Here is a 23,046-nt window from a genome sequence, read left to right on the forward strand (position 1 = left end):
GGGATTAATAGATAGAATGTTAGCTAGAAAGTCACGTTATATGCAACAAAGAAAAACTGAGACTTCAAAACACGTGTGTTAAACAGGCATGAACACTAACATGGTTTAGTTTAGGTTACAACTCAAAACCAAAGTTCACAAGACTGACAATACATATACACATTTTGACAGCTTATGATGTTAAAAGTGTGTTTAACATTCTGAACTTGTGATTTGCAAGAGCTGAATGGCCTCAGTGCTAATGAGCTTGAAAGAGTTCAGGGTAAAGAACAGCCCTTGAAGTGCACGCGCACACACACACACACACACACAGTGTGAGAGAGAGAGAGAGAGAGAGAGAGAGAAAGTAGAATTGTTGCAGTTTTTTATTTTTTATTCGTTTTTACATTATCTGTAACATATGCATTTTAAAAGATGTAATTTAAAAAAAAACTAACCTCCAGACATCAGTATATCAAATAAGTAACTGCTCTTGACATGCATTGAAGCACAAGGCTTCAGTTTTTTATTTGATTTTAACAGAAATAAAGAAAATGATACAAGGACACCAACACCAAATGTTCTATAATAATTTCATTATGGCTTCATGTTTACTTTTTCCTTATTAATAAAGTATAAAATGTAATGAATGCCAAAAAAAAAATAAAGAAACTAAGAACAATATTATAAAGGCTGTGTAATTCATAATTCATATAAGAAGGCTGCCCAAAAGACAAAAAAAAACAAAAAACATTAAAACATTCTTTACCAATATACGCATTCCGTAACACCACAAAAACAGCTACAACATTTCACGTACAAAATTACTTCCTGCAATCTTTGTAAACACCAGCAATCTTCAGAAATGTGCTGAAAGTCAAAACACGGTCACTGATGGTAAAAGGGATAAACTGAGAATTTCTCAGCACATAAACAGTCAAACATGTTTCAAAGAACAATAAAACCCATCTGTTATTACTTACAAGCCATTCAAAGTCAGATCTGAGACAGTGAAGTTTGCCATAAAATGCTGCAGGTGTATAAATAAAACTCATCAATCCATCTAAATTCATGAAAGACTGCTTTGTTTTTCTGTATGGAGATATTTTGTCTGTTTTTTCTGGCTAATTTACTTGTTTCACCCTCATTTACAACAAACACTCCAGCACAGCGACACTCAGTATGTCTTGATTCGTCAAGGCATTTCTTTAGAAAAGTCAGAACACAAACGAAGCAATCACCGCAGTTCACTTTGTAGTACATAAACACATCTGGATTTCCACACATCAGTTCCATATAAACTCACACCACAGTCACAGCTGACGGACACAATTATTATTCCACACTGGGCCAAAGTATACAAATAATAACTTGCGACAAATATAAATACACAAAAAGAACATGTCACCGCTTTGCAAAAATGGCTTAAAAATAAGTACTCTGAATCTATAGAGCTATTCACAATGCTAATGTATAAAATATAAAAGGAAAAAAAAAGGGTAAAAACATAATTTAATCGAGGATTGAGACTAATAAAGTCTGGTGGTACAATACCAAAGACCCTTGAACAAGAACATGCAGTGTAAATGCCGCCTGCTGGCCAGTTCTGATACTGCAGGAGAAACCTACAAATATTTCAATTTGGTTTCCAAGATGACACTGGCTACACTACAAGAGAAGAGAGGTATTACTGACATTTTGTAAACACTCCTTTAGAGTTCAGAGCTCTGGTATTAAGCCCTTTATTTGGCATACGTAAAATGTGCACAACATTTCATACCAGAATTATCTCAAGACGACAAAATAAAAATAAAAATCACCATAAATTGAGCCACTTAGGAATACACAAAAAAAGATCTTCAGTCATTTGCAGGCATTTTTCCTCTGCCTGGACACACTCCGTTGCACTTTGTGAACATGTATTTGTGTGTGTGTGTATATATGTATATGTATATATTAAAAGAATGTTGATGAAGTTTAAAAAAAAAAAGTTAATATTCCATAACATAAAAGTGCGAATGAGCACTTTGCGCTCTGAGGTGTCTATTAACTCTGGAGCCATCAACACTCTGTGGCACGTGGGATTCCAGATGAGTTCAGTCACACCGTTGACTTGGTATGGATCCAGAAAATAAAACACTTCCCATCTTTCCCTCCAGTAAACAGCAGTAGGTACCAGATGTGGTGCATTTCCTGGTAAACACTTGGAGAACAGTTTTGACATTTCTAGCGCCTGTATCAATTCACATGCACATGAAATCTGCATGTCTCGTGAAGGCCTGAGCAACAAAACAGTTCACGGTGCAAAAACAATGGATGTAAAAGACATGCGTGCAAATCTTTTTGTTAAAAGAGTGCAGCTACTATAGTTGGACTGGGAGCATTTTTACAGATGTGAGGACAGATTTGGGACGCTCCAGAAGCGATGGGCAAAGGAAAGTGTTCAGGAGCTTTCAGAGAAAAAGAGCTGTTTAAGGCATCAGCTTTGATGGCTGTGATTCTCCTCAACAGTCCCCAATACTGGGAGTCAAAGGCACGAGACCACTGAGGATTCACCCCTCACCAGCTTTAGTCCTATTGAACGAAATTACATTGTAGCTACAGCTCAAAAGTTTGTGGTCAGTAATATTGTTTTTTTTTTTTTTGTATCAAGAGTGCATTTCTTGTGTAAACTCTTTTCTGTTTTATTTATTCCTTCATTACTTAAGTCTTCACTGTCACATGATCCTTCAGAAATCATCTTACTGATCTTAAAACTTTCAAACTGTAGTGTATACATTGCATATATTACATATACAAACAGTGTTTAGTGTGAAATCACCTTACCTGGCTATGACTCACTCTCAATGGAGATAGTGATGGCCTCACTTTCATCTGAAAGGCAAGACGATGTTATTCTTTGAACTTCCTTGCTAGAATGGTGCAAAATAATGTAACCTACCAGACTTTAGGATATCTGTCTCTTTGTGATGATCTTCAATGTGGTAATCGTTGCCTAACAGACGGTTTTGGGACTCACTGAGAGGGCTGCTTTGCTCAGCAGACCCTTCTACAGCACTGAGGGAAAGAACCACATTGAGAGTTACCACTATTCATCTGGTTTTGGTTAGTGCCCACCCAAGAGTGAAAGAAGAAAGGGCTCCTCACCCTTTATCCAACCCGCCAGGCTGGAGGCATTCAGTGGGCTGCTCTGGATCAACAGTAACCAACCGTGTAGGAAAAGAAAAGCCGTCTCCTTGACTATAACAGGAAAAAAAAACTTAAATGTATCTTTTAAAAGATACTTTACCTAATTTTAAACTAGATTTTTAGAGGCAAATCTGGCTGCATTTATTAGGCTAAAAAAATACAGTAAAAAACAGTAATATTGTGAATTATTATTACAATTTTAAATAATTGTTTTCTATTTGACTATATTTTCTAAAGTAATTTATTCCAGTAGTGGCAAGGCTGGATGTTCAGCAGCCATTATTCCAGTCTTCAATGTCACATGCTTAACATATTTGTGGAAAAAGCTATACTTTTTTTCCAAGATTCAACCTTTGCAACATTATATATCCTTGCTAAATAAATGTATTCATTTCTTTAAAAAAAAATACTTTTTTTGTTTGTGTGTCACTATTTGATTGCACTGTAGTATAAACAAAACACCAAATTGTAATACTTCGGGTTTTCAAAAGCATTAACCAAGTATGAAGCAAAATGTGGCCTAGTAAGCTGCGCTAATGAAGACAAGTTAATATTTAGACTCACCTGGTAAAGACAGGAAGTAGCCAGTACATCTTCTGGTCCCCAAACACCTGAGCAATGTTCTTGCTGAAGCCCAGGGAAAATCCATTTTTATCAGGACCATTTCTGAAGACCGGGGCTCTGAACGCTTCTGAACATAACGAACAACACAGAAGTGAGTTAAAATGCATAGTAGTTTTTTTGTTGTCGTTGTTGTTTGCTTTAACTATTTTTATTCAGAAAGGCGGTAATAAATTGACCAAAAGTGACTAATAAAGTTACAAATTATTACAAATTTCAATATCGAATAAAAGGTGTTTATTTGATCCTTCTAGTGATCAAAGAATCTTAAAAATGTGTCACGGTTTCCACAAAAATATTCATCAGCACAACTGTTTTCAACATTAATAAAAACATTTCTTGAGCACCAAAATCAGTATATTAGAAGGATTTATGAAGATTTGTGTGACACTGAAGACTGTAGTAATGATGCTGAAAATTCAGCTTTGCCATTATATAAATAAATGACATTTGAAAATATATTCAAACAGTAAATAGGTATTTTAATTAGGAATAATATTTCACAATATTACAGTTTTACTGTATTTTAAATGCACTCTTGGTGAGCATAGGAGACTTTTCAAAATAATTTGAAAAAAATCTTACTGACCCCAAACTTTTGAATGGTAGTGTAGATGCATGGCAAACCACAACATGAAATCATTGAGCTCTTGTGACAAAGATGACTGAGTGGATTTATGCTTTTTCAAAATAAAATTACAGGGCCTGATGGAAAAACAAGCAGGGAACTGCTTCAAAGACTGCTGGACTGATCTGGGCAACACAAGGAAATCTGAATGACCAGTTTACCAAAATAAATCTGAACAAGATTTAACCTGTGCACAGCAAGTCTACTGTTGTTGCTATGGAAACAATAGTCAGCAAGTTGTCTAGAGGCATTACAGCTTTGTTAGAAACATGAATCTATCTATACAGCACATGTAGACAAAGATACAGAGAAGTGAATATGGTCAGGTGTGTTACCTATGGTGGACCTGTTTTTTCCCACAAGCCACAAGTGGTAAGTGAAGAGTGAAAGAATGCTGATGCAGAACATGGCCGCCACAAAAAAGAGAAACAAGACATGGAATTTGGCGTGAGACTCTGGCAGGTCACTCTGAGAGAGGGGGGAGAGAGAAAGGAGAGCTGTGAGACAAAGATCAACAACCAACAAGACATGGGCAACAGGTCACTCTGACGCAACTTGACAGGAACGCTAGGGTCACAGGGTTAAGGCGACAAAAAACAGTCAATGTAACTCACTGCGCTAACACTGGCACGCTTACTAAACACTGTGAGGGATTACCTTTGGACAATTCTCTGCCGATTTCCTCCGGCAAAGCTTAGTGCAAACAGAGACAGACGGTTAGACACAGGAAGAGCACAGTGGGAGAGCAAAAGCTTCGGGTGCAGAGAGACACGGGCAAGAGAGGATTACAACAGTAAACAAGAGCTTGTCGAAACATGTACACTACTGTTCAAAAGTTTGACTTCAGTAAGATTTTTTAAATGCTTTGACAGACGTCTTTTTTTGCTCAAGGCTGCATTTATTTGATCAAAAAACTTAATATTGTTAAATATTAGTTTTATTTGAATATATTTTAAAATTTTATTTATTCCTGTGAAGCTGAATTTTCAGCATCATTACTCCAGTCTTCAGTGTCACTCAACTCAACTCACTCATCTCAAGAAACATTTCTCATTTTTAATCAATGTTGAAAACATTTGTGCTACTTAATATTTTTGTGGAAAACATTATAATTTTTTTTCCAGGATTTTCTTTAATGAGTATAAGCTAAAAAGAACAGCTTTTATTTGAAATATAAATCTTTTGTATCATAAATGCTTCTACTGTCACTTTTGCTTAATTTATCGCATCATTGCTGAAAAAAAAAGTATTCTTGGTTTTATTTAAAACATCTTACTGACTTTTGAATGGTAGTGTAAACAAACAGATGAAATGGAAAGACGGCATGTATGAGGGTGGCAGAGTGGACAAGACATAAACTGATGCATGACTAGCACATGGAGGAAATGCAGACAGGAAACTGCTAAAAAATCACATTTCTATCCTCATAATGACCTACCTTCATATGACAATATGGCAATGAAAATGTTTACAACAATTTTCACAAATGAACATGATGAAATGTAAGGGATCTACTCACTGTCCAGAACTTTATGAAGTATTGGAGGACAGAGGCTGCGATGAATAAGCAGTAAACAAGCGAGTAAGTCAGGAACAGGATGAAGAACTTGTAGTTGGAGAAACCCACACAATTATTCACCCTGTAGAAGATTGAGAGAAAGAGAGATGTTAGCAGGGTGTTCTTCACATTTATTTTCAACAAATTTAATTTTGGTGCCAACAACCTGCAGCTCACTCACCATGGACAGTGATGATCCATCTTTAGTACACACCTGTCAGTAACAAGAACAAGCACTGAGTTTAAAACCCATTCAAAAAAAGACCAAAAAACATGGTAATAGCTAAAATGACACAAATTAAGCGTGAAAGCAAAATGTCAAAAGAACTATTGAGGAGACGCTACAGTAACTTACATGTCACATGCAGAACAATGATGACATCTGTCTGGCTTGATGACCTGGCAGCGATCACAATACCGGATAGCTAGAAGATGAGGGGGAAACAATTATTCCAGTTTCTATGCCTATTTTTATGGCACAATCCAGGTTAAAATGGACAATAATGAAGGTAATAATAAATAAATAATAAAAATAAATAAAAGTGTATGTGTAATAATAAAATAAGAATAAATGGATAAAAATAAAACCAATAATAAACAGGTAATAAAACAACAAATTAGTAATAATAATAATACTAATACTAATAGATATGTTTACTCAAATATGTTTTTACAAGTTAAAAATAAAGACCACAAGATCATTCAATTTGATATTTTGTAAAACTTTTTCTAACAAATGAATGCCCTCAATGTTTAAATAAAGATTTTTTACACAGAACTTCAGAATTAGGGTGGTCATCTTGGCTGCCTATGAAGCTGGTTACCAGCTAAACCTAAACAAGCAGTTTGTGCCAATAGTCTATATATAATTGAATCACAAGTTTAAAACACATCTCACTCCATAAGACGGCTAAACTTGTGTCTGCTTGTATCTGGTGCTCAGGCCCTTGAGGTACAGTCTTGCGGGTAATTTCTTATTACATGTGTTTGAGAGACTCTAACCTCCTGTCCCGGTGCGGGTGTAGAGGGGCAGACTGGTGGCCACTCTCTTCAGGATCTCCTGCTGAGTTTCTGGACGCTGTTCCTTCTCATACTGCTCTTTCTCAGATTTGGGTAGACAGAACTGACACACAATGCAAAACAATCAGCTCACTGTGTGACAAATCAGCAGCATGTTCCATTTTAGTGCATAAAATGATACGTATATGTAAGAGATGGGTTGTTTTTTTTGTGTTACGCTCAACGGATGAACATTCAGAGACTGAAAAGCTAGGGGCATGGTTGCAACTGGTGCAAAACAACATCACAATCTCCTGGGAGAGAAAGGTTATATTGACCTTCAAGATAAGGTTGGAAACTGTGGTCGTTTGATCATCCAGGTGCAGAATTCTGGCACAATACACACTTATTGCGAAACCTCAGAAATTTTGCTGAGTAATGGTTCCTCTTTTTGTAATTGAAACACAGGGCACCCAACTGGGAGAGGGATCGAGTCTGGCCAACTTGCTTTCTCTCTCACTTGGAGGGTTGTTCTTAACCCGCACCTAATTTTGAAGTATAAAACATGGGGTTTCTTTCAGAAACAGTGGAAGCTCAGCCGTGGGATAAGCGCGCATCGCCCCACATTTCTCGGACAGGTGTTGGTCTTCCACTGTGACTGAAACGGGCTCCCTAGTCTTTTGAAGAGTGAAGATGATGGCACAGGTCTGAGGTTGTATATTGGTTATAATATTTTGCTTGGGGTTTTAGGTTTAGTGTATGCTCAAGTTAGTGTATTATTCATTCTCGAATATTATCTTTTATCCATTTACTCATGATCATTCATATATTATGCACTGGCTTATGATTATCCTTCTTTAATGTGTTTATTTTTGATTATCACTATTCTTTTATGCATTTACCTATGATCATTATCATTATTATTGATATCAGCTGCGTGTATCAACAATAAACAGTTATAATTGCTTGATTGGTATGGTGTAAGGACCTTTTTATTGACACCTTCTCTTACCGAATTAGCACCTCACTGGTCTCACATCAGTTTTGAAAAAATCAAAACAGAAACCATACTAAAACAGTATAAAAACACTCACTCCATGGAAACAAATAAATATTGTGTGCATTTATTCATAATGCCTGGATTAACATGTTAATATGCATATCACCTGTGTGGCATGTTACCATGGGCTGCATGTACAAAACAAAAAAAACTGTTTGTTTTATACCGCTGTACCTCTTTGGAAGGGGTGCTTGGTCTTGTAAAGATGGTTTTCCAATACGACCACACAAACATGATGAACGACACATGAAACACAGCCAGGTAGACAACTGCACGGAACAGAGAGAGTACAGTCATTAACAACAAGACTGCATGAGCCCGCAGAGAAAAGCCTGCCAGAAACAGTCCGAGTATAAATCAGTCCCGTTTGTGATTGCTGAAGCAGTCTGACTGTGCTGGAAGGCCGAAGTCAGCACAAGCATGGACCAAATAAACCCATAATAGCCTGACAACTGTGCCAAAGTGATTCTGTACCTTTCTAAACATATATACAAATATCTTTAAATCTTGAAATGAATGATTTCCCTTGGTATAATATATTGAATAGTTATTTGGCTTGTGAATTTAAGAAGATTTTTACAAGGGTGTTTTAAATACTTGATTCTGATTGGCCAGTTGGTCATTGGTCAAAACTGTTGTCCCAATTTATGCCTCGTATCATTCCAACGTGCTATTTTTATTATATAAAAATAATTTCAACTCAAATCAATATTTTTTGTGCATTTATTTACTTAAAATGTTTTAAATTTAAATGAATTAATTTATTTAATGTGTACCTAGAATGCAATGTAAACTGCTTTCGATAAAAGTGTCTGGCAAAATGCATAAATGTTAATTTTTTGGTAAATTAATGAGGACGAAACTGGATTATATACACAAATATATACAGTATATAAACACCTTCAAGGTGATGCAACATTATGTACATTATCCCTTACTTGTTTTTTTCCAAGTGAATGTTTACTCACCTTTTTCAAAAGTGCTGGGAATAGTAACTGCAGAGAATATAAAATAGAAAGAGAAAATAAAGTTTAGCAGATATGCCCCACTTCTGCTTCCATGAACACTGCTGAAATATGAAATACACTTTACTTGGACACGTGACAGAAGACTTGAGGCTTGACTTTGTTAACATGTTTCCTTATAAACTTATAACAGGCATCTTTTCCATACTGAAAATATGATTTGTGCAATTATTTCTTTAAGAAATTCTCAACAAATCTGACTTCTGATTTTTTAAAGAGGAAGAACCTGGATGCGTCAGTAAACCTTTCACAGGTTTCCTACTGTAACACTGTAAATATTATTTTATAATAATACAATGCTGCATGACTAAATATGAATATTAATTTACATTAAAATGATTAACTGCAAAATAAACGAATACAGTTGTCACCACCCAGCTTATAAACACTTCCTGATCTTGAATACGGTGTAACCACAACATATGCTCCAAAATCATAATTCTTGTTGTTTTGCTTCCCCTTTACAATCAGTACACTAATTAGACAGCTCATGTAAACAAACCATTCATTGATGTTTCAGTTCAGTGACTTCCGGTAAGCGCGCGCCCCTCAGGTATGAATAATAAAGCGCACTTACACAGACACAGCTCCACCACGTATGCATAATACGACCAGCACACCACTAAGGCAATAAATATCACCGGTATCCACGCCAGACCCCTCTGGCAGCATCTTAGAACATGTGTAGGCGCCATCTTTCTCCTTCCTTGATTACAAAAAGACGGGAAGAGAGGTATGTGATCCGTCCATCCGTGCCAAACCAACCCCGCCGGTTCGGCTCCGTCTTTGCCCCGCCTCCCATTCGCTGTTCTACTGAGGACTGGGTTATGAATATTCATGACGTTGCAAGACGTTTACCCAGTAGGCTTACCTGATTGGCTGAAAAACAGACGTTGCTAAGCGGGCGCCAGTCTACTGGCGAATCAACGGCTCTCGAGCTAATATTGATTAGGTCACTCGCCTGAACGTCAGAAAGGCTACATAAATATGACTTTATTTTCAGTAGGATTTTTAATTTCGTGCCAGTCTATCACAGATGGGGTCACTAGGAATAAACTTCAAAACAAACCAGTCTGACAGAAGGTCAAGCTGTTCTTTTTCGGTGTTTTAAATACTATTACAAATTATTTATAAATATGCTATATAATAAATATGAACTGCATCTGTCATACTCCTAAGACATAAAACATCTCAGTAAAATAAAAAAAATTGACTCAAGACATCATCATTGCTTCTTTTAATAACAAACACTTCTTTCAAGTCAAAAAATACTTGTTTGCACAAAGTCTGCTTAAGTATAGAAATTCGTTTCACTATTTGGTAACAAAAGGGAGACAGAAACAAAAATGGGTATACAAATTGAACATTCTTATACAGGTTGACATCTATTTGGTACAAGTAACCAGAAAACCAATAAACATAGGTCATCGTAATGGGATGGGATGACACATTTACAAATCACAGAACGTGGTTTAAAATAAAGCCACTAAGACACAGGCAAACTTAGTTTATGAATATCTTCAATATCGAGAGCATCTACATTGAAGTCCCCTCACGGGTATTCTGTGCATCACAAAATATGCTCCATTAGATCTTACGCAATTCGGACAACAAACACAGCATAGTCACAAGGGTAAAAGGGAGAACCGAACAGAATCTCAAAAATCCTTCAATGGCATCCAACAGAGAAAATATATATGTACACATACACACATATATATATATAAAAATAAAGATCTGAGACACACATCATCTTTACTTCGTGACATTTCCTTTTACCCCTATATAGACTTGCTGTTTTATCTCTTGCCCCTCTTATTTCCCGCTGGTGGCTTTTTGAGCTGTAGCAGTGGCCCTCCTGTCCCAAATCCAGGAGTTTGTGTGTTGGAAACGCCAAAAGTCAATCCAGCTGATGCATTGATGCCGGGGTTACTGAAGTTGAAGCCAGAGGTGTTAGATGTTCCAAACCCTGAGAAACAAAGATTTTAAAATTTGAGAAGTAAATATTTCAAGTTCTCTCAACAAGCATTTAAGCACGTCACTTAAATAAACCATGCAAATATTACATGCTTTCTGATATGCAGCATGATGTTGATGCATTCAGGAGGAAAGGATGATTATAATTAAAGGGGGAGCTGTTAGCAATGGTTAGAGTTGATGAAAGCAGGTAATATGGAGGAGGGAGCTTACGAACACACCTGCGCTCAGGCTCCCTCCAGATGGCTTGCTAGAGGAAAACCCAAACGACAAACCGCCAGTTGCCACGCCCCCAAACCCAGGGCCGCTACCAAATGCTGCCGAGACACAGATGGGGGGCATTTAGGTGTTGCGACTACATATTTTCCAGAGATAAACTCTCAGTCACAGGGCAGGGAGATGGGGGACAGGAATGAATGATGAGTTATATTTGAGATTAACTAGAAAAAACTGATGAAGGAAAAATATGGTTAGGGAAATGTGAAAAATACAAGTTCTATATACAACCTAAACAAAAACATTTCTGCATTTTTAAAACAAGAGTGCCAAATCTTAGATCTACAGGAATTTGCCATCATCCCATATTTTGTATTATTTATTTTTCTGTATTTTTGTAATACAACTATTTTATAGAGCACCAAAGGCACCATTCCAGTAGTTCAAATGACTTCCACGTTATTTTAAGCATCTTCTGAAGCCAAACGATAGTATTTATGTGAGGAAAAGACCAATATTATAGACAATTTTCCTCTCTTGTCATTTGTGAATTAATCAATTAATACAAATTGCGAACTGCTTCACTAAAAAGGAGCTGTTTCTAAAGATCGATGAATTAAGACTGATCTTTTTCTTAAGTCACTGACTCGAAGTGACTTCTGTTCGAAGAGGCTCTTGAGTTTGCCATCGACAATTATTTCCACCACGGAATTAAAAAAAGTAATTGTAACCATTCATCTAACACTTTTTCCCTCAGAAATTTGTAATTTTTTACAAAAAAAAATAGATTTTGAATTTTTGGGTGAACTGTCTTTTTAAGATTGAGACTGAAAGCCTTAAGAATGCAGAGACAGAAAGGGAGAGGAGAGGTTTATCACAGCAAGTACCTCCGAGGCTGGATGAGCCCATGCTAGTGCCAATACCCGAGGAAAAGGGAGTGCCAAAACTTGCCCCCAAGGGCGCCTGTGGTCCTGGGACAAAGAAAGAGAGCAGAGGAACTTACTCTCACACACTCTCATATATTGATCCATATTATCAATATGCATACACTCAATTTTGATCAAACAGTCATGTGAGAGAAACACATGCTTTGAAACCATCTTTTGTCCTTATTGAAAGTAAGTGGCACAAGAGCTACATAAGCCATATCAGCATTCTCTAAAATATTGCTCATTATGATGTTGGAACAAATGCAATATAATAGAAAACTGAAAAAAAAAAAGGCCCTACTGGCTGCAAATTTTTCCCCTATTTATTGTACTATTCTGCTTCGTTACTTACCTTGAATCCATACTATCTTATTCTGATGGATTTTCTAAATCACTTAATATTACAAAAGTTACTTATTTCTTAAACGACATCTGCAGACCTGCTGTTACTTAAGGTATTACTACATTATGCTCCTGTCTCGTTTCCTTTTAGCTGGTTTAAATTTGATTAGATTATTAATTTAGAGATGTGATAAATCAGCATCTCAAATGCAGTCTTTTAATCCAATTCATTGAGAAAAGAAAAATCAACGATTTATCAGTCAAAAAGAAACAAAGACAAGGGCTTTTCTTTAAAAAACTGATTTATTGTCAATTCAAATTACATTAAACATGACAAACAATTGAGGACAAACGATTCCTAGTAGTAGCTATGGCATTAACACGGTTTAAAACGATTAAAGCCAACCTGTGCCAAAAATGCATTTCAAACAATGGTTAAGACTAATGTTGTATCTAATTCAAAAGGCACACCATTTCAAACGCATCAACAAGCATAATCTAAAAAAAAAAAAAAAAAAAAAGTATAATTAAAAAAAACAAACGATTTATAAGTTAGATTATAGAATTCACTATGTTACTATTTGTAAACAACCAAAATAATAAGCCCCATATGTGTTCCAAGGAATGGAAACGTATACCAAGAATCAGACATGTCTATAAACAGACATCCTGTGTAAGAGCTTTGATAAAGTACCAACACACAAAAGCCAAAACTTCCTAAAAGCGTTTTTTTTAAAAACATGACATGCATTAAGATCATTCGTTTGTATAGCACACCGGCAAATAAAAGCACAAGAAAGCTTGTAAGATCTGCGATTGGCAATAGTGGAAGTTCACTGACTGTCTGATTCATAGCTTTCCCACAAAGCAGAAGGTGTGCTGCTTTCGTCTTTTGCGAGAAAAGCTTTTTGAAAAGGTGTCTGAAAAGGTATTGCCACCTCCACTATCACTCAAACCTTTGGGTTATGACAGCCATGGTAGAGAAAGATGGATCCAAGCATGAAATAGCAGCTCTGGGCCACCAAAAGGCCAAGAATCACAAAAACGGCACTTCTGAATACTGAAATTTGGCACAATCCTTCACCGCGGACACTCAACAGTCCCATAAAGCAGCATGTTCACTCAAACTGAAGGCTTGAACACTGTAGCCCTTAAATAAAGTAAGAAAATGAATAACTCATTTCTGTGTAGGATTTTCATCAGTAACAGACTTTACTGCAGTGTGTTGTGGTTGTGCCAGCAATTGTATCTCACAACTTGTGTGTATATACACACATACATACACTGTGCAACTAATTAAGCCATGCTGTTGGTTTAGCGCACTACATATTTACAGTTAATTTAATATGCAAAAGCACCGACAACAGCCTAGACTTTCTTAGGCACAAAGGTACAGTCCATTTCCAAAAAATATTATACGGATACTGATAATAAAGACTATTAATCGGGAAAACAACGGAATGTGAACGAAGAACAGTCAAGTTTCCATCGAAATGATTATGTTATATGGATCACACTGATAAAGCCCTTTTGTCAACTTATTTCCAGTAGAATCACGAATCAAAAACGTCTGTAATTTGATTCTTCTCTGTAGACTGAGAACCCAGAATAAGACAAGTGTAAATTGATGTTGTGCCATTGGAAGTGGAACATCTAACACCATCTCTCACACCTCCAATCTGCTATTATTGCCAGGAAATATCCATGGAAACCATAAATGCAACCATGGTTACAATACAGACGGACGGAGGGTGTCACCAAAGCAAAGAAATCTTTAAATCGAGAACAAAAAAAAACACAGAAATTGTATCATATTCACCGAGCTGTCCAATGAAATACAGTAAATGACCTTAATGCACCTCAGAATCAGTAGCTTACACACTCCATTCTACACATGCAAACCCCATGGAAATCTGGTTAATTTAAATCATCACGACCACAAAAAGTATATATTTTTGGAATAAAACTGTCTTTCCATAACTAAACCAAACAAACATGGTTTTGATGCAAGATAAAATGCTGAAAATATCAAAATACTTGGCAAAGCTACCAAGTAGGGTTGTAACGATATACCGGTATGACTGTCTATCGCGGTTTGAACGTACACTGTTATCATACCGTAAACATTAGCATATCTACGGTTTAAAAAAAAATGAATGAAAAAAAATATATAATAATCTCACTCGCGCATATGCAATTTATTTTGGCTGCTTCACTCTGCTGAAATGGCAGAGACAGAGATTGTATCCAATCTCCATCCCCCGCTGAAAAAAGTTTAAATTTGCAGTATGGGAACACTTTGGATAAAAAAATTAAATAAAAAAGAAACCACAAACATGGGGTTGTCCTTGAGGACGAATCCAATTTGCAAAAAATGTGGCCGGAAAGTGGCTGCAAAAGTAGGCAATACATCCAACATGTTTGCTCATTCACGGCCATCATCCCTCCGTGCAGATAAAGGTATGTCGCATTTATAACACGCTATAAGGCTGTATAATTTCCATGATGCAGAGGGAATGCCGGTACAGTCATGAACGTGGGATTTACAGTATAACGTTAACGAGGTTGTCACTTAAAATGCGCAATCTGATGGATGGATAAATCAAAAGTAGATATGAGTGGCGCCGTTTTATCTACTACATACTGAAGTATGCATGCATGACACTAATGGTGTTTTCAGCGTCTACATGAACATCAGCAGAGCTGCTCTGAGACAAAACCAGTTTTATTTGAGAAAAAACATTGTCAAATACACTAAACTCAAAGGTCTGCTACAACCCGTCAAAATAAAAGTTAAATTTAACGAAGTCCTGACAGAAATAAATTAGCATTGTACAATGCACTTAAAATTTATGACAACAATAATATTCTTTATAATAATTTAAACATTATTTTTAAGGAATATCATGTTTGTCCATGTTTTAACTTAGAATACCTCTGTTGTGCAGCACTTTGCCAAAAATAAGTGTTGTTAAATTTTCATTTGATAACATTTTAAAACATTAATTAGAATGTTAAAGTGTGATATAGATATACATGAGGCTTATGGCTTTATTTTGTAATTGTTGTTTTTTTCCTTAGAAGGGAGGCTTACTTTCATTAAAATTATTTCAAGTTTGTTGCAATAAAGGATTTGTTCACTCAAATAACTTGTTCTTATTCTTTTAAGAGTCATTGTTACTGATAAGAATTGTTGTTTAATATATACCGTGAAAGTGTGATATTTTCTGAGATGATTATCATACCGTGAAAATCTCATACCGTTACAACCCTACTACCAAGAGACAACATAAACAACTGATATGCATGCTGTTCTGATAGATCAAAATATTACAACTGATCTTAGATGAAATGTGGACACTCATGCGAAAAGCTTTATACTTGTAAAAAAAGTGATTATGGAAATTATTTAACACCAGCAATTGAATTTTAGTATGCAGCTATCAAAATGCATGTTAGCAGTATGGTGCAACCAACTGAGAAAAACATGGCAAGAACCAAATGTGCTTCTATCCTGTGGTACGGCAATCTCTTTCCTGCATAGCACGTTTATTCTTTACTAAATTACTCTACTCTGTTTTTTTCTGTCTATTCCCATAGAAAACAAACATATTGCTCAGAAAGCTTCAGCAAAAGCAGTCGTACTGAAAGCGTTTGTTGGCACTTCAAATTATCAATTTTCACATCTACTGTGAAGGAATTTGGTTTAGTTGACTATGTGAACATAAAACAGAAATAAGTGTGAACGCATTTCATTCTGTGTGTAGCGAGTCTACTGTGTTTGGCTACTTTGTGTAGTGACGGCTACATTAATGCTGTTAATCAAATCCTACGACCTTCTGCGCCACTCAAATTAGAAAACCCCTCCCACTAAATCACAAACAGACCACCTCAAAATAACAAACCCCTTTCTAAACCTGGATTGGGTTTGGAATGTTCCCATTTAACTTATTTAACATTAAAATAGCATTTAACGCTCTTGCTTTACATCTTGTGTTTTTTCTTGAGCGGGGAAAATAGATAAAAGAAAACAGAAGTTGGGCAAGACAGTCAGCATCTAAATCTCACAGCACACTAGTGGGCACACATAGAATCACAATGCATGTTAAAAGAACCCTGTTGCTCCATATCTCCAAAAGAGACAAGTTAAAAAAAAAAAAAAAACAGACTGGCACTGACTGACTTTAGGGTTTATTCTTGATTTTGTTTGATCTATCTGCCCTTCTCTGTCATTCCCCCCTCCCTCATTCTTTATATTCGTCCCTCCCCTCATTATTCAATATCAGTCTAGAGGTCTAGAACTTGAAGGCGGTCAGACCTGGAGCTGGCTGCTGCTGCTGAGTGAGAGTGGCAGCCATTGCAACAGCTGCTGCGTTGGGAACACTGCCGAAGGGGGCGGGGCCTGTGGTGACGTGCGGAGAGCTCTGCCATTTCTTGCCAGCAACACGTTTCGACTCAAATATGTCAGTGGAGTCATCGAGGAAGGCTCGTCTGTAGCCCAGATACTGATGTTTGAGAGTCTACAAAGAATGAGACAGAAAAGACTTGTCAAATATAATGATTCTGCTTTAATTCTATAATGAAATTTTAATGTATTATGAAATTACTGGGCTTGCTTTATTAGTGCATGTTATTACAAAGAATATGTATCCACTACCAATAAACGTTGGGGGCAGAAAGTTTTTTTTTTTTTAAAGAAATTAATACTTGAATTTAGCAAGGACTAATTAAGACGATCAAAAGAGACAAATACTTTTTACTAACAAAACTTTCACATAACTTATAAATGAAGTCATAAATGAAAAAAAAAAAAAAAAAAAAGTGTCCACTAAAACATAAAACCATTTTCAAAATAAGAACTGCTTCTTGAGAACCAAATCAGCATATTAGAATGATTTACTTTTATTTTTTACTTTACATTAAATATATACAGTATATCATATTAGTGCTGTCAATTGATAAAATAAAAATCACTTTTTCTCTGAAATTAATCGCGATTAATCCCACCTAACATTAAAGTTTTCATATACTATTATATTGCAATAATTTCACATTCAATCTTCAAATTAATATATAAACAAAGACAGTACATTTGTAATATTTGTTTAATGACATCTTTTTATGACTGAAGGCCAGTATCACTGATACCAAATAATACTGATTCCTATATATAAAAAATAATTCCCCTAATATTTAACCATTGACTATAGCTATTCAACATTACATTATTAAGAGCTTTCAATTTTAACATTAGACTTTAAAAATAACTTCTAATTTAAGTGAACTTAAAACAATCTTCACATAAACTCATTATAATAAGTGTCATATTTACATGTGCCCCTCAGCAGAAATATACAGAAATGTAATAAAGTTATCAAACACTAAATTCTCAACTAAATGCAGATGAATCCTTAACACCATCAAAGTTATTGACTTACTCTTTTTTTTTTTCTTGATGAACAGACATCACAGCAACTGGGTTATAAGGTTATATTGGCTGCTATTTCTTTAAGAGCTGTCAATGCAGAACGTGACATCATATTTTCTCTCAACTCTCTTTACCTTTTCTGACCCACTTCAGGTCTTAATGAGCTGATGAGTTGAATCGAGAGTGTAAAATGAGGGAGGACAGTTTGGAAAATCATTTCAGAGACATGTTCTTAAATGTGACTCATGTAATATATTACATGCATGCACAGTTTTACGGCAGCTTTAATCGCCTTTTTGGTAACTTCATGCCTTAACTGACCACGACATCGCATACCCTTTGATGTGTTCGTAAAAATTTTCTGCAACTGAATAAATGCACTTTTTTTCGAGAAAAAAAGAGACAGAAGTAGCAGCTATGAGTGGGGTGGCCAACCCTAGGCTCCGCCTCTGCGTTAATGCTGTTAAATAATTTTAACGTGTTAAAATGAAAAAATTATTTGCCTGCGTTAACACGCTAATTTTGACAGCACTAATAAGCATATACATATAAAAATAAAAACATACACGTGCATAATAAAATTGACAAAATATTTTTGTAATATTAACGTACATATAATGTTTATAATACATTTCATATAAAAATATTAAATATGGTCCATTTAAGACATTTTCAGAACTTACCTTAACATTCTCATGAACTCCCTGCAACTGTGCAGCAAGTGCAACAAACGTCTGGTAGAGTTTCTGCATGGCCAGGGACAAATCTACATGGATAGATAGATGACATCATACAGTCAAGTGGATACCCAAGCTATTGTTCTATCATATGAATCAAGGCTGTGCTTTATTTAGTTGACATTGAGCATAGATTAGATTAAAACCTTGAGGGGTGATGTGGGAGCCGCTGCTCTGGGTGGTCAGATGATTCTCCAGTTCTTCAATCTGCTGACGGTACTGCTGTAACTGCACCTCGAATTGCTCCACCAGAGCCCGGAAATAACTGGAGAGATACATGCACAGCACATTGGCAGACAACAATTAATAGTAAGCAACTTTTACAGTTTATCGTTGGACTTAAATATAGACTCAAAATAGAACCGCACAGATTCACTCACTCGGAAGGCGCTGTGTTCTCATGTTGGAGTCCAGGAGGGGTCTTCTGGGTGCGAAGTGCGATATCAGCATTCTTCAATTCCTGCATGAAGAAAAAAAACGGATTACAAGATTGAACGATGCTCAGCTGAACTGTTTGGGATTGGTCTAAAGCAGTGGTTTTCAATCCTGTTCCTCAGGACCCACTGCTCTGCACATTTTGCATGTCTCCCTTATCTGACACATTCATTTGAGTTCATGGAGCTCTATCCTAATGAGCTGATGATCTGAATCAGGACATTGCAAAATGTGCAGAGCTGTGGGTCCACAGAAACAAGTTTGAAAACCACTGGTCTAAAGGACATTTTTGTCTAACCTGAGAAGTTTCCAACTTCAGTTTGTCTATGGAGAGTGAATTTCTCTGCAGCCCACTGGCACAGATGGACAGGAGCTGTCTGAGCGTCTTGATGTCCTCTTGCACTTTGAGAATGGCTTTAGAAGACATCCTGCTGATCTCTTCTTGGACTTGCTTCTGTTCCTTGACAAACTTCCTGTGGAAAAACACATATTAAGCACTAAATCCACTATATGCAACTAAAAAAAAAAAAAAAAAGGTGTTGCACTTACTGAAAGTTGTCCACATCTTGACAGATTGGACCTGGCAGGTTTTCATCTTTGAGGGCTTTACTGTCCCTGTAGAGATAAAGAGCTAGGTAAGAGCCACTGTAATAAACTACATTGAGTCATATGGTGATTGTAGGATGGTTCTTACTCCGGTCTGGTGCTGGATAACTTGTCAGTATTCTTTTCAGAGGAAGTACTGAAGTCTACTCCTCCCAGGCCGAGACTGGGCACAGGGGCAGAGGTGGTCGCAATAGAGGTAGAGACTAAACCACCCAGACTCAGAGGTCCACCTAAACTGGACTGTCCCAAACCTGAAAAACATTAAATGAGCATGAGCGCAAAACACCAGTTTAAACTGAATGTAACTTGATTACACAGGAAAAAAGGCTAACCTGTCAAGGAGGGGTTGGAAAAGAGACTGGAACCAAAGGAAAAACCCGAGGCAGGAGCAGAGGAAGTGGTGGCAGCTCCTCCTAAGTTGAGGGAGAAGCCGGTGGAGCTGGTCTGAGGGGCTGTGGAGCTCAGGACGGATCCCAGAGTCAGGCCTGTGCCTGTAGCTGCAGTGGTGGTTGTCAGTGAGAAAGGTGTAGCAGAGGCTGCTGGCTTTCCGAAGCCCAGGCTGAATCCAGTAGAAGCAGTGGTCGAGGTGGTAAGACTCCCTACAAACACGCAAAAAAAAACTTGGAAATCAGTACAGCATGCCTCATAGACTCAAAACAAACATTCAAGAGGCTTAAGGATGAAGATATTTTGAAGACTATAGGCAACCAAGCAGTTGAAAAACAGTTCCCATTTTTGATCTCTTCCCCATACTATAGAAGTGATTTGGGACCAACAACTATTTTGTTTCCTACATTCTTTAAAATATCTTCTTTTATGGTCAACAGAAGAGAGAAACTCATACAGATTTGGAACAACTTGAGGGTGAGTAAATCATTTTTATTTTTGGGTGAACTACACCTTTAAATCTACATTTGCATTTTTAATAATGAATGTGCATTTACTTGCACTGAAAAACAATTTATATATAAATGTTTTCACTTACAAGTTACTAGTAAATTTAACAAATGGCAAGTAACACCCTGAATTAAATGAAATATTTAAGTAAAAAAAATGAAACTGTTCTATCTCCGATAATCTTAATTTTATTTAAACATTTGGAAATTTGTTTTTTTTACAGTGTAGTTATGTCAAGATCTAAAATTTGATCAGGTAGAAATAATGCGTAAAAAATGTAAAGGTGTAAATTATGCTTTATAAAATTACTTTTGTGGAGAACAGAGGGAAAACGTTTGAGGCCTACTGGACTAAAATAAAAGTGATAAAACTTATTCAATTGCTTCTAGCTTGTTTTCTTGAAGAATTGCTTACCTAAAGTAAGGCCAGTAGTGGATGCAGCAGCCCCTAAGTGTTAAATAGACAGTAAATTAACAATATGAATTAACCATGTCAATGTTATTTATTATCAAGTCACCAAACTATAACAAAAATGAATAAATTAGTGTTTATGTCATAAAAGCAGTAGAGAACCTGAGGCAGGTGTGTTAAAGCTGAATCCAGTTGCTGGTTTCTGTGCAAATAAACTGGACCCAAATCCCAGTGTGGAGGTGGTACTGGTGGCAGCCGGTGTGGAAGTTGGTGCACCAAACCCTCCAAATGCGAATCCACCTGTACCTGCAGCAGGTGTGCTGGGAGAAATATCAGACATTTAAAGTCACATCTGTATTACTAACATTACCCCTAATGATGTTAAAGATATCTGCATTTTAAACCAATAGTTCACTTACACAAAAACAGTTCATTTTTTGCAGCTTCATAAAAATATTTATTTAAAGAAAACAACATACATTTATTTAGACAATCATTTAGTCATACTTTTTTTTTTTTTTTGGTAGGCCATCGAAAATGTATGTGAAACTAAAATGAGCTTGAATTTTAAACAGCAAATTGTTATTGCCTATCCAATTAAAGTTAAAGTTTTAAGCTGTCATTTTAGACGTTTGTTTTACACCACAGTTCTGCACAACTCGTTAAAAACTTAGCACATTGTTGAAAGCTGACATGATGTGTCCTCATACCTGGTTGCAGCTCCAAATGAGAAACCCCCGCCGGTGCCAGTGCCGGTGGACCCGAGGGTACTCGTGCCAAAGTTAAAGCTGGACATTCTGGACCTAAATTTCCGAAACCTGACAATCCGAACCAAGCAGGACCGACCTCGTGGAGGCCCTAAAGCCTCTTCTTACGACATAAGATGCATTATAAAAGCAGCCACCATGATATTCTGATGCGTATGAAGAAAATATGGATAAAAGACTCCAAACGAAGCAACCACAGGATAGTTTGTTATTTTTTAAAACGATTGTGGGTCTTCAAAACGTTGCTTCTGCGTGTTTCCGCGCACAATCCCCTCTTCTTCTTCTTCTTCTTCTTTGGTGTTTATTGGCGGTTGGCAAACCAACTTGTAGGTGCATTACCGCCACCGACTGGACTGGAGTGTGGACAGGATACATGTTTATAGGATTAACATAATATGATAGATGGGGAACAAAAAAAAAAAAAAAAAAAAAAGAAATTAAATAAATAAAATAAAACAAAAATTAAATAACTGTCTAAATTCTTTTACTTAATTCCGTTTCTTTAATAAACTTAGTAATAATGTCATATATAGCCTTTTCCTTTAGTATACCTATTATTGAAAAATCTTTATGCTCAGCTTTAATTAGTGACTGAATAAAATTATGTCTTTCTTTGTTGTATTTCCTGCAGTGAAGTATTACATGTTCAACTGTCTCTTGCTGACTACAGTGATTACATTCCCCAGTTGGATGTTTGCCGATTTTAAACAGTGTACTATTCAATCCTGTGTGACCTATTCTCAAACGGGTTATTATATTCTCTTCATTTCTGTTCCTGCTCTCTCTCCTCCCAGTACCAACTTGTTGTTGAATATTATATAAGTGTCTTCCTGTTTCAATACCATCCCAGTGTTCCTGCCATATAGATTGTGCATATCTCCTAATGAACACTTTAGCTTCTGCTTTACTTAATGGAACTTGTAAATCTATCTGCTTTAATTTTAAAGTTTGTTTAGCCATAACATCCACCTTCTCATTTCCTACCACACCAACATGAGCAGGAACCCAAATAAATTGAATTGATATACCCATAAGCTTTAAGTTATACAATTTATGGAATATATCATTAATTATATCCATCCTAAAAGATGAGCTACCAGATTTTATGCTTTCCAGTGCTGAGTAGCTATCAGATGCAATAACTATGTTATTCATTTGCTTTTCTTCTGTCCACTGCAGGGCCATTAAAATTGCCAATAGTTCTGTAGCATAAACTGATAAATGATCAGAAACTCTTTTCTT

General features: G+C 36.3%; 2 protein-coding genes across 6 annotated transcripts; both read right to left on the bottom strand.

Moving 5' to 3' along the window:
* Positions 1-347: 347 nt before the first annotated feature.
* Positions 348-9,875, bottom strand: LOC306864714 (palmitoyltransferase ZDHHC20-B). 2 transcript variants are annotated; one of them, XM_079408906.1, is made up of 14 exons: positions 9,637-9,786; positions 9,003-9,029; positions 8,209-8,303; positions 6,978-7,098; positions 6,331-6,400; positions 6,157-6,189; positions 5,937-6,057; positions 5,075-5,110; positions 4,753-4,885; positions 3,733-3,859; positions 3,127-3,219; positions 2,921-3,036; positions 2,806-2,853; positions 348-2,553 (listed from the first exon to the last, which is right to left on the bottom strand). In XM_079408906.1, exons 1-13 carry the CDS (start codon positions 9,752-9,754, stop codon positions 2,810-2,812), a joined length of 1,134 nt encoding a protein of 377 aa, XP_079265032.1. In that variant the 5' UTR covers positions 9,755-9,786; the 3' UTR covers positions 348-2,553; positions 2,806-2,809. The 2 variants fall into 2 exon arrangements, with proteins under 2 accessions (XP_079265032.1, XP_079265031.1); XM_079408905.1 differs by lacking the exon at positions 5,075-5,110 and having other exon boundaries at positions 9,637-9,875.
* Positions 9,876-10,274: 399 nt separating this feature from the next.
* LOC306864711 (nucleoporin p58/p45-like) lies at positions 10,275-22,157 on the bottom strand. 4 transcript variants are annotated; one of them, XM_079408887.1, is made up of 14 exons: positions 21,748-22,100; positions 21,200-21,357; positions 21,041-21,073; positions 20,062-20,328; positions 19,818-19,980; positions 19,673-19,738; positions 19,422-19,596; positions 19,069-19,148; positions 18,835-18,953; positions 18,635-18,717; positions 16,842-17,043; positions 12,140-12,223; positions 11,258-11,353; positions 10,275-11,028 (listed from the first exon to the last, which is right to left on the bottom strand). In XM_079408887.1, exons 1-14 carry the CDS (start codon positions 21,831-21,833, stop codon positions 10,859-10,861), a joined length of 1,782 nt encoding a protein of 593 aa, XP_079265013.1. In that variant the 5' UTR covers positions 21,834-22,100; the 3' UTR covers positions 10,275-10,858. The 4 variants fall into 4 exon arrangements, 3 of the variants coding, with proteins under 3 accessions (XP_079265013.1, XP_079265014.1, XP_079265015.1); XR_013783807.1 differs by having other exon boundaries at positions 10,282-11,028; positions 11,258-11,486; XM_079408888.1 differs by lacking the exon at positions 11,258-11,353 and having other exon boundaries at positions 21,748-22,157.
* Between the last annotated feature and the right edge of the window lie 889 nt (positions 22,158-23,046).

This window comes from Barbus barbus, assembly GCF_936440315.1.
Source record: "Barbus barbus genome assembly, chromosome: 46".
NCBI lineage: Eukaryota > Metazoa > Chordata > Actinopteri > Cypriniformes > Cyprinidae > Barbus > Barbus barbus.

Bases quoted from the DNA above. Each gene is read 5' to 3' on its own strand.
- LOC306864711 (XM_079408887.1), bottom strand. From the start codon at position 21,833: ATGTCCAGCTTTAACTTTGGCACGAGTACCCTCGGGTCCACCGGCACT. The intron at 19,981-20,061 runs GTTAGCCTTTTT...AATGTTTTTCAG, and splicing joins TTCCAACCCCTCCTTGACAG to GTTTGGGACAGTCCAGTTTA. The intron at 12,224-16,841 runs GTCTGACCGCCT...TCTTTGTCCCAG, and splicing joins GCAGCAGCAGCCAGCTCCAG to GACCACAGGCGCCCTTGGGG.
- LOC306864714 (XM_079408906.1), bottom strand. From the start codon at position 9,754: ATGGCGCCTACACATGTTCTAAGATGCTGCCAGAGGGGTCTGGCGTGG. The intron at 6,190-6,330 runs GTAAGTTACTGT...TGTTACTGACAG, and splicing joins CATTGTTCTGCATGTGACAT to GTGTGTACTAAAGATGGATC. The intron at 6,058-6,156 runs GTGAGTGAGCTG...AATCTTCTACAG, and splicing joins ATGGATCATCACTGTCCATG to GGTGAATAATTGTGTGGGTT.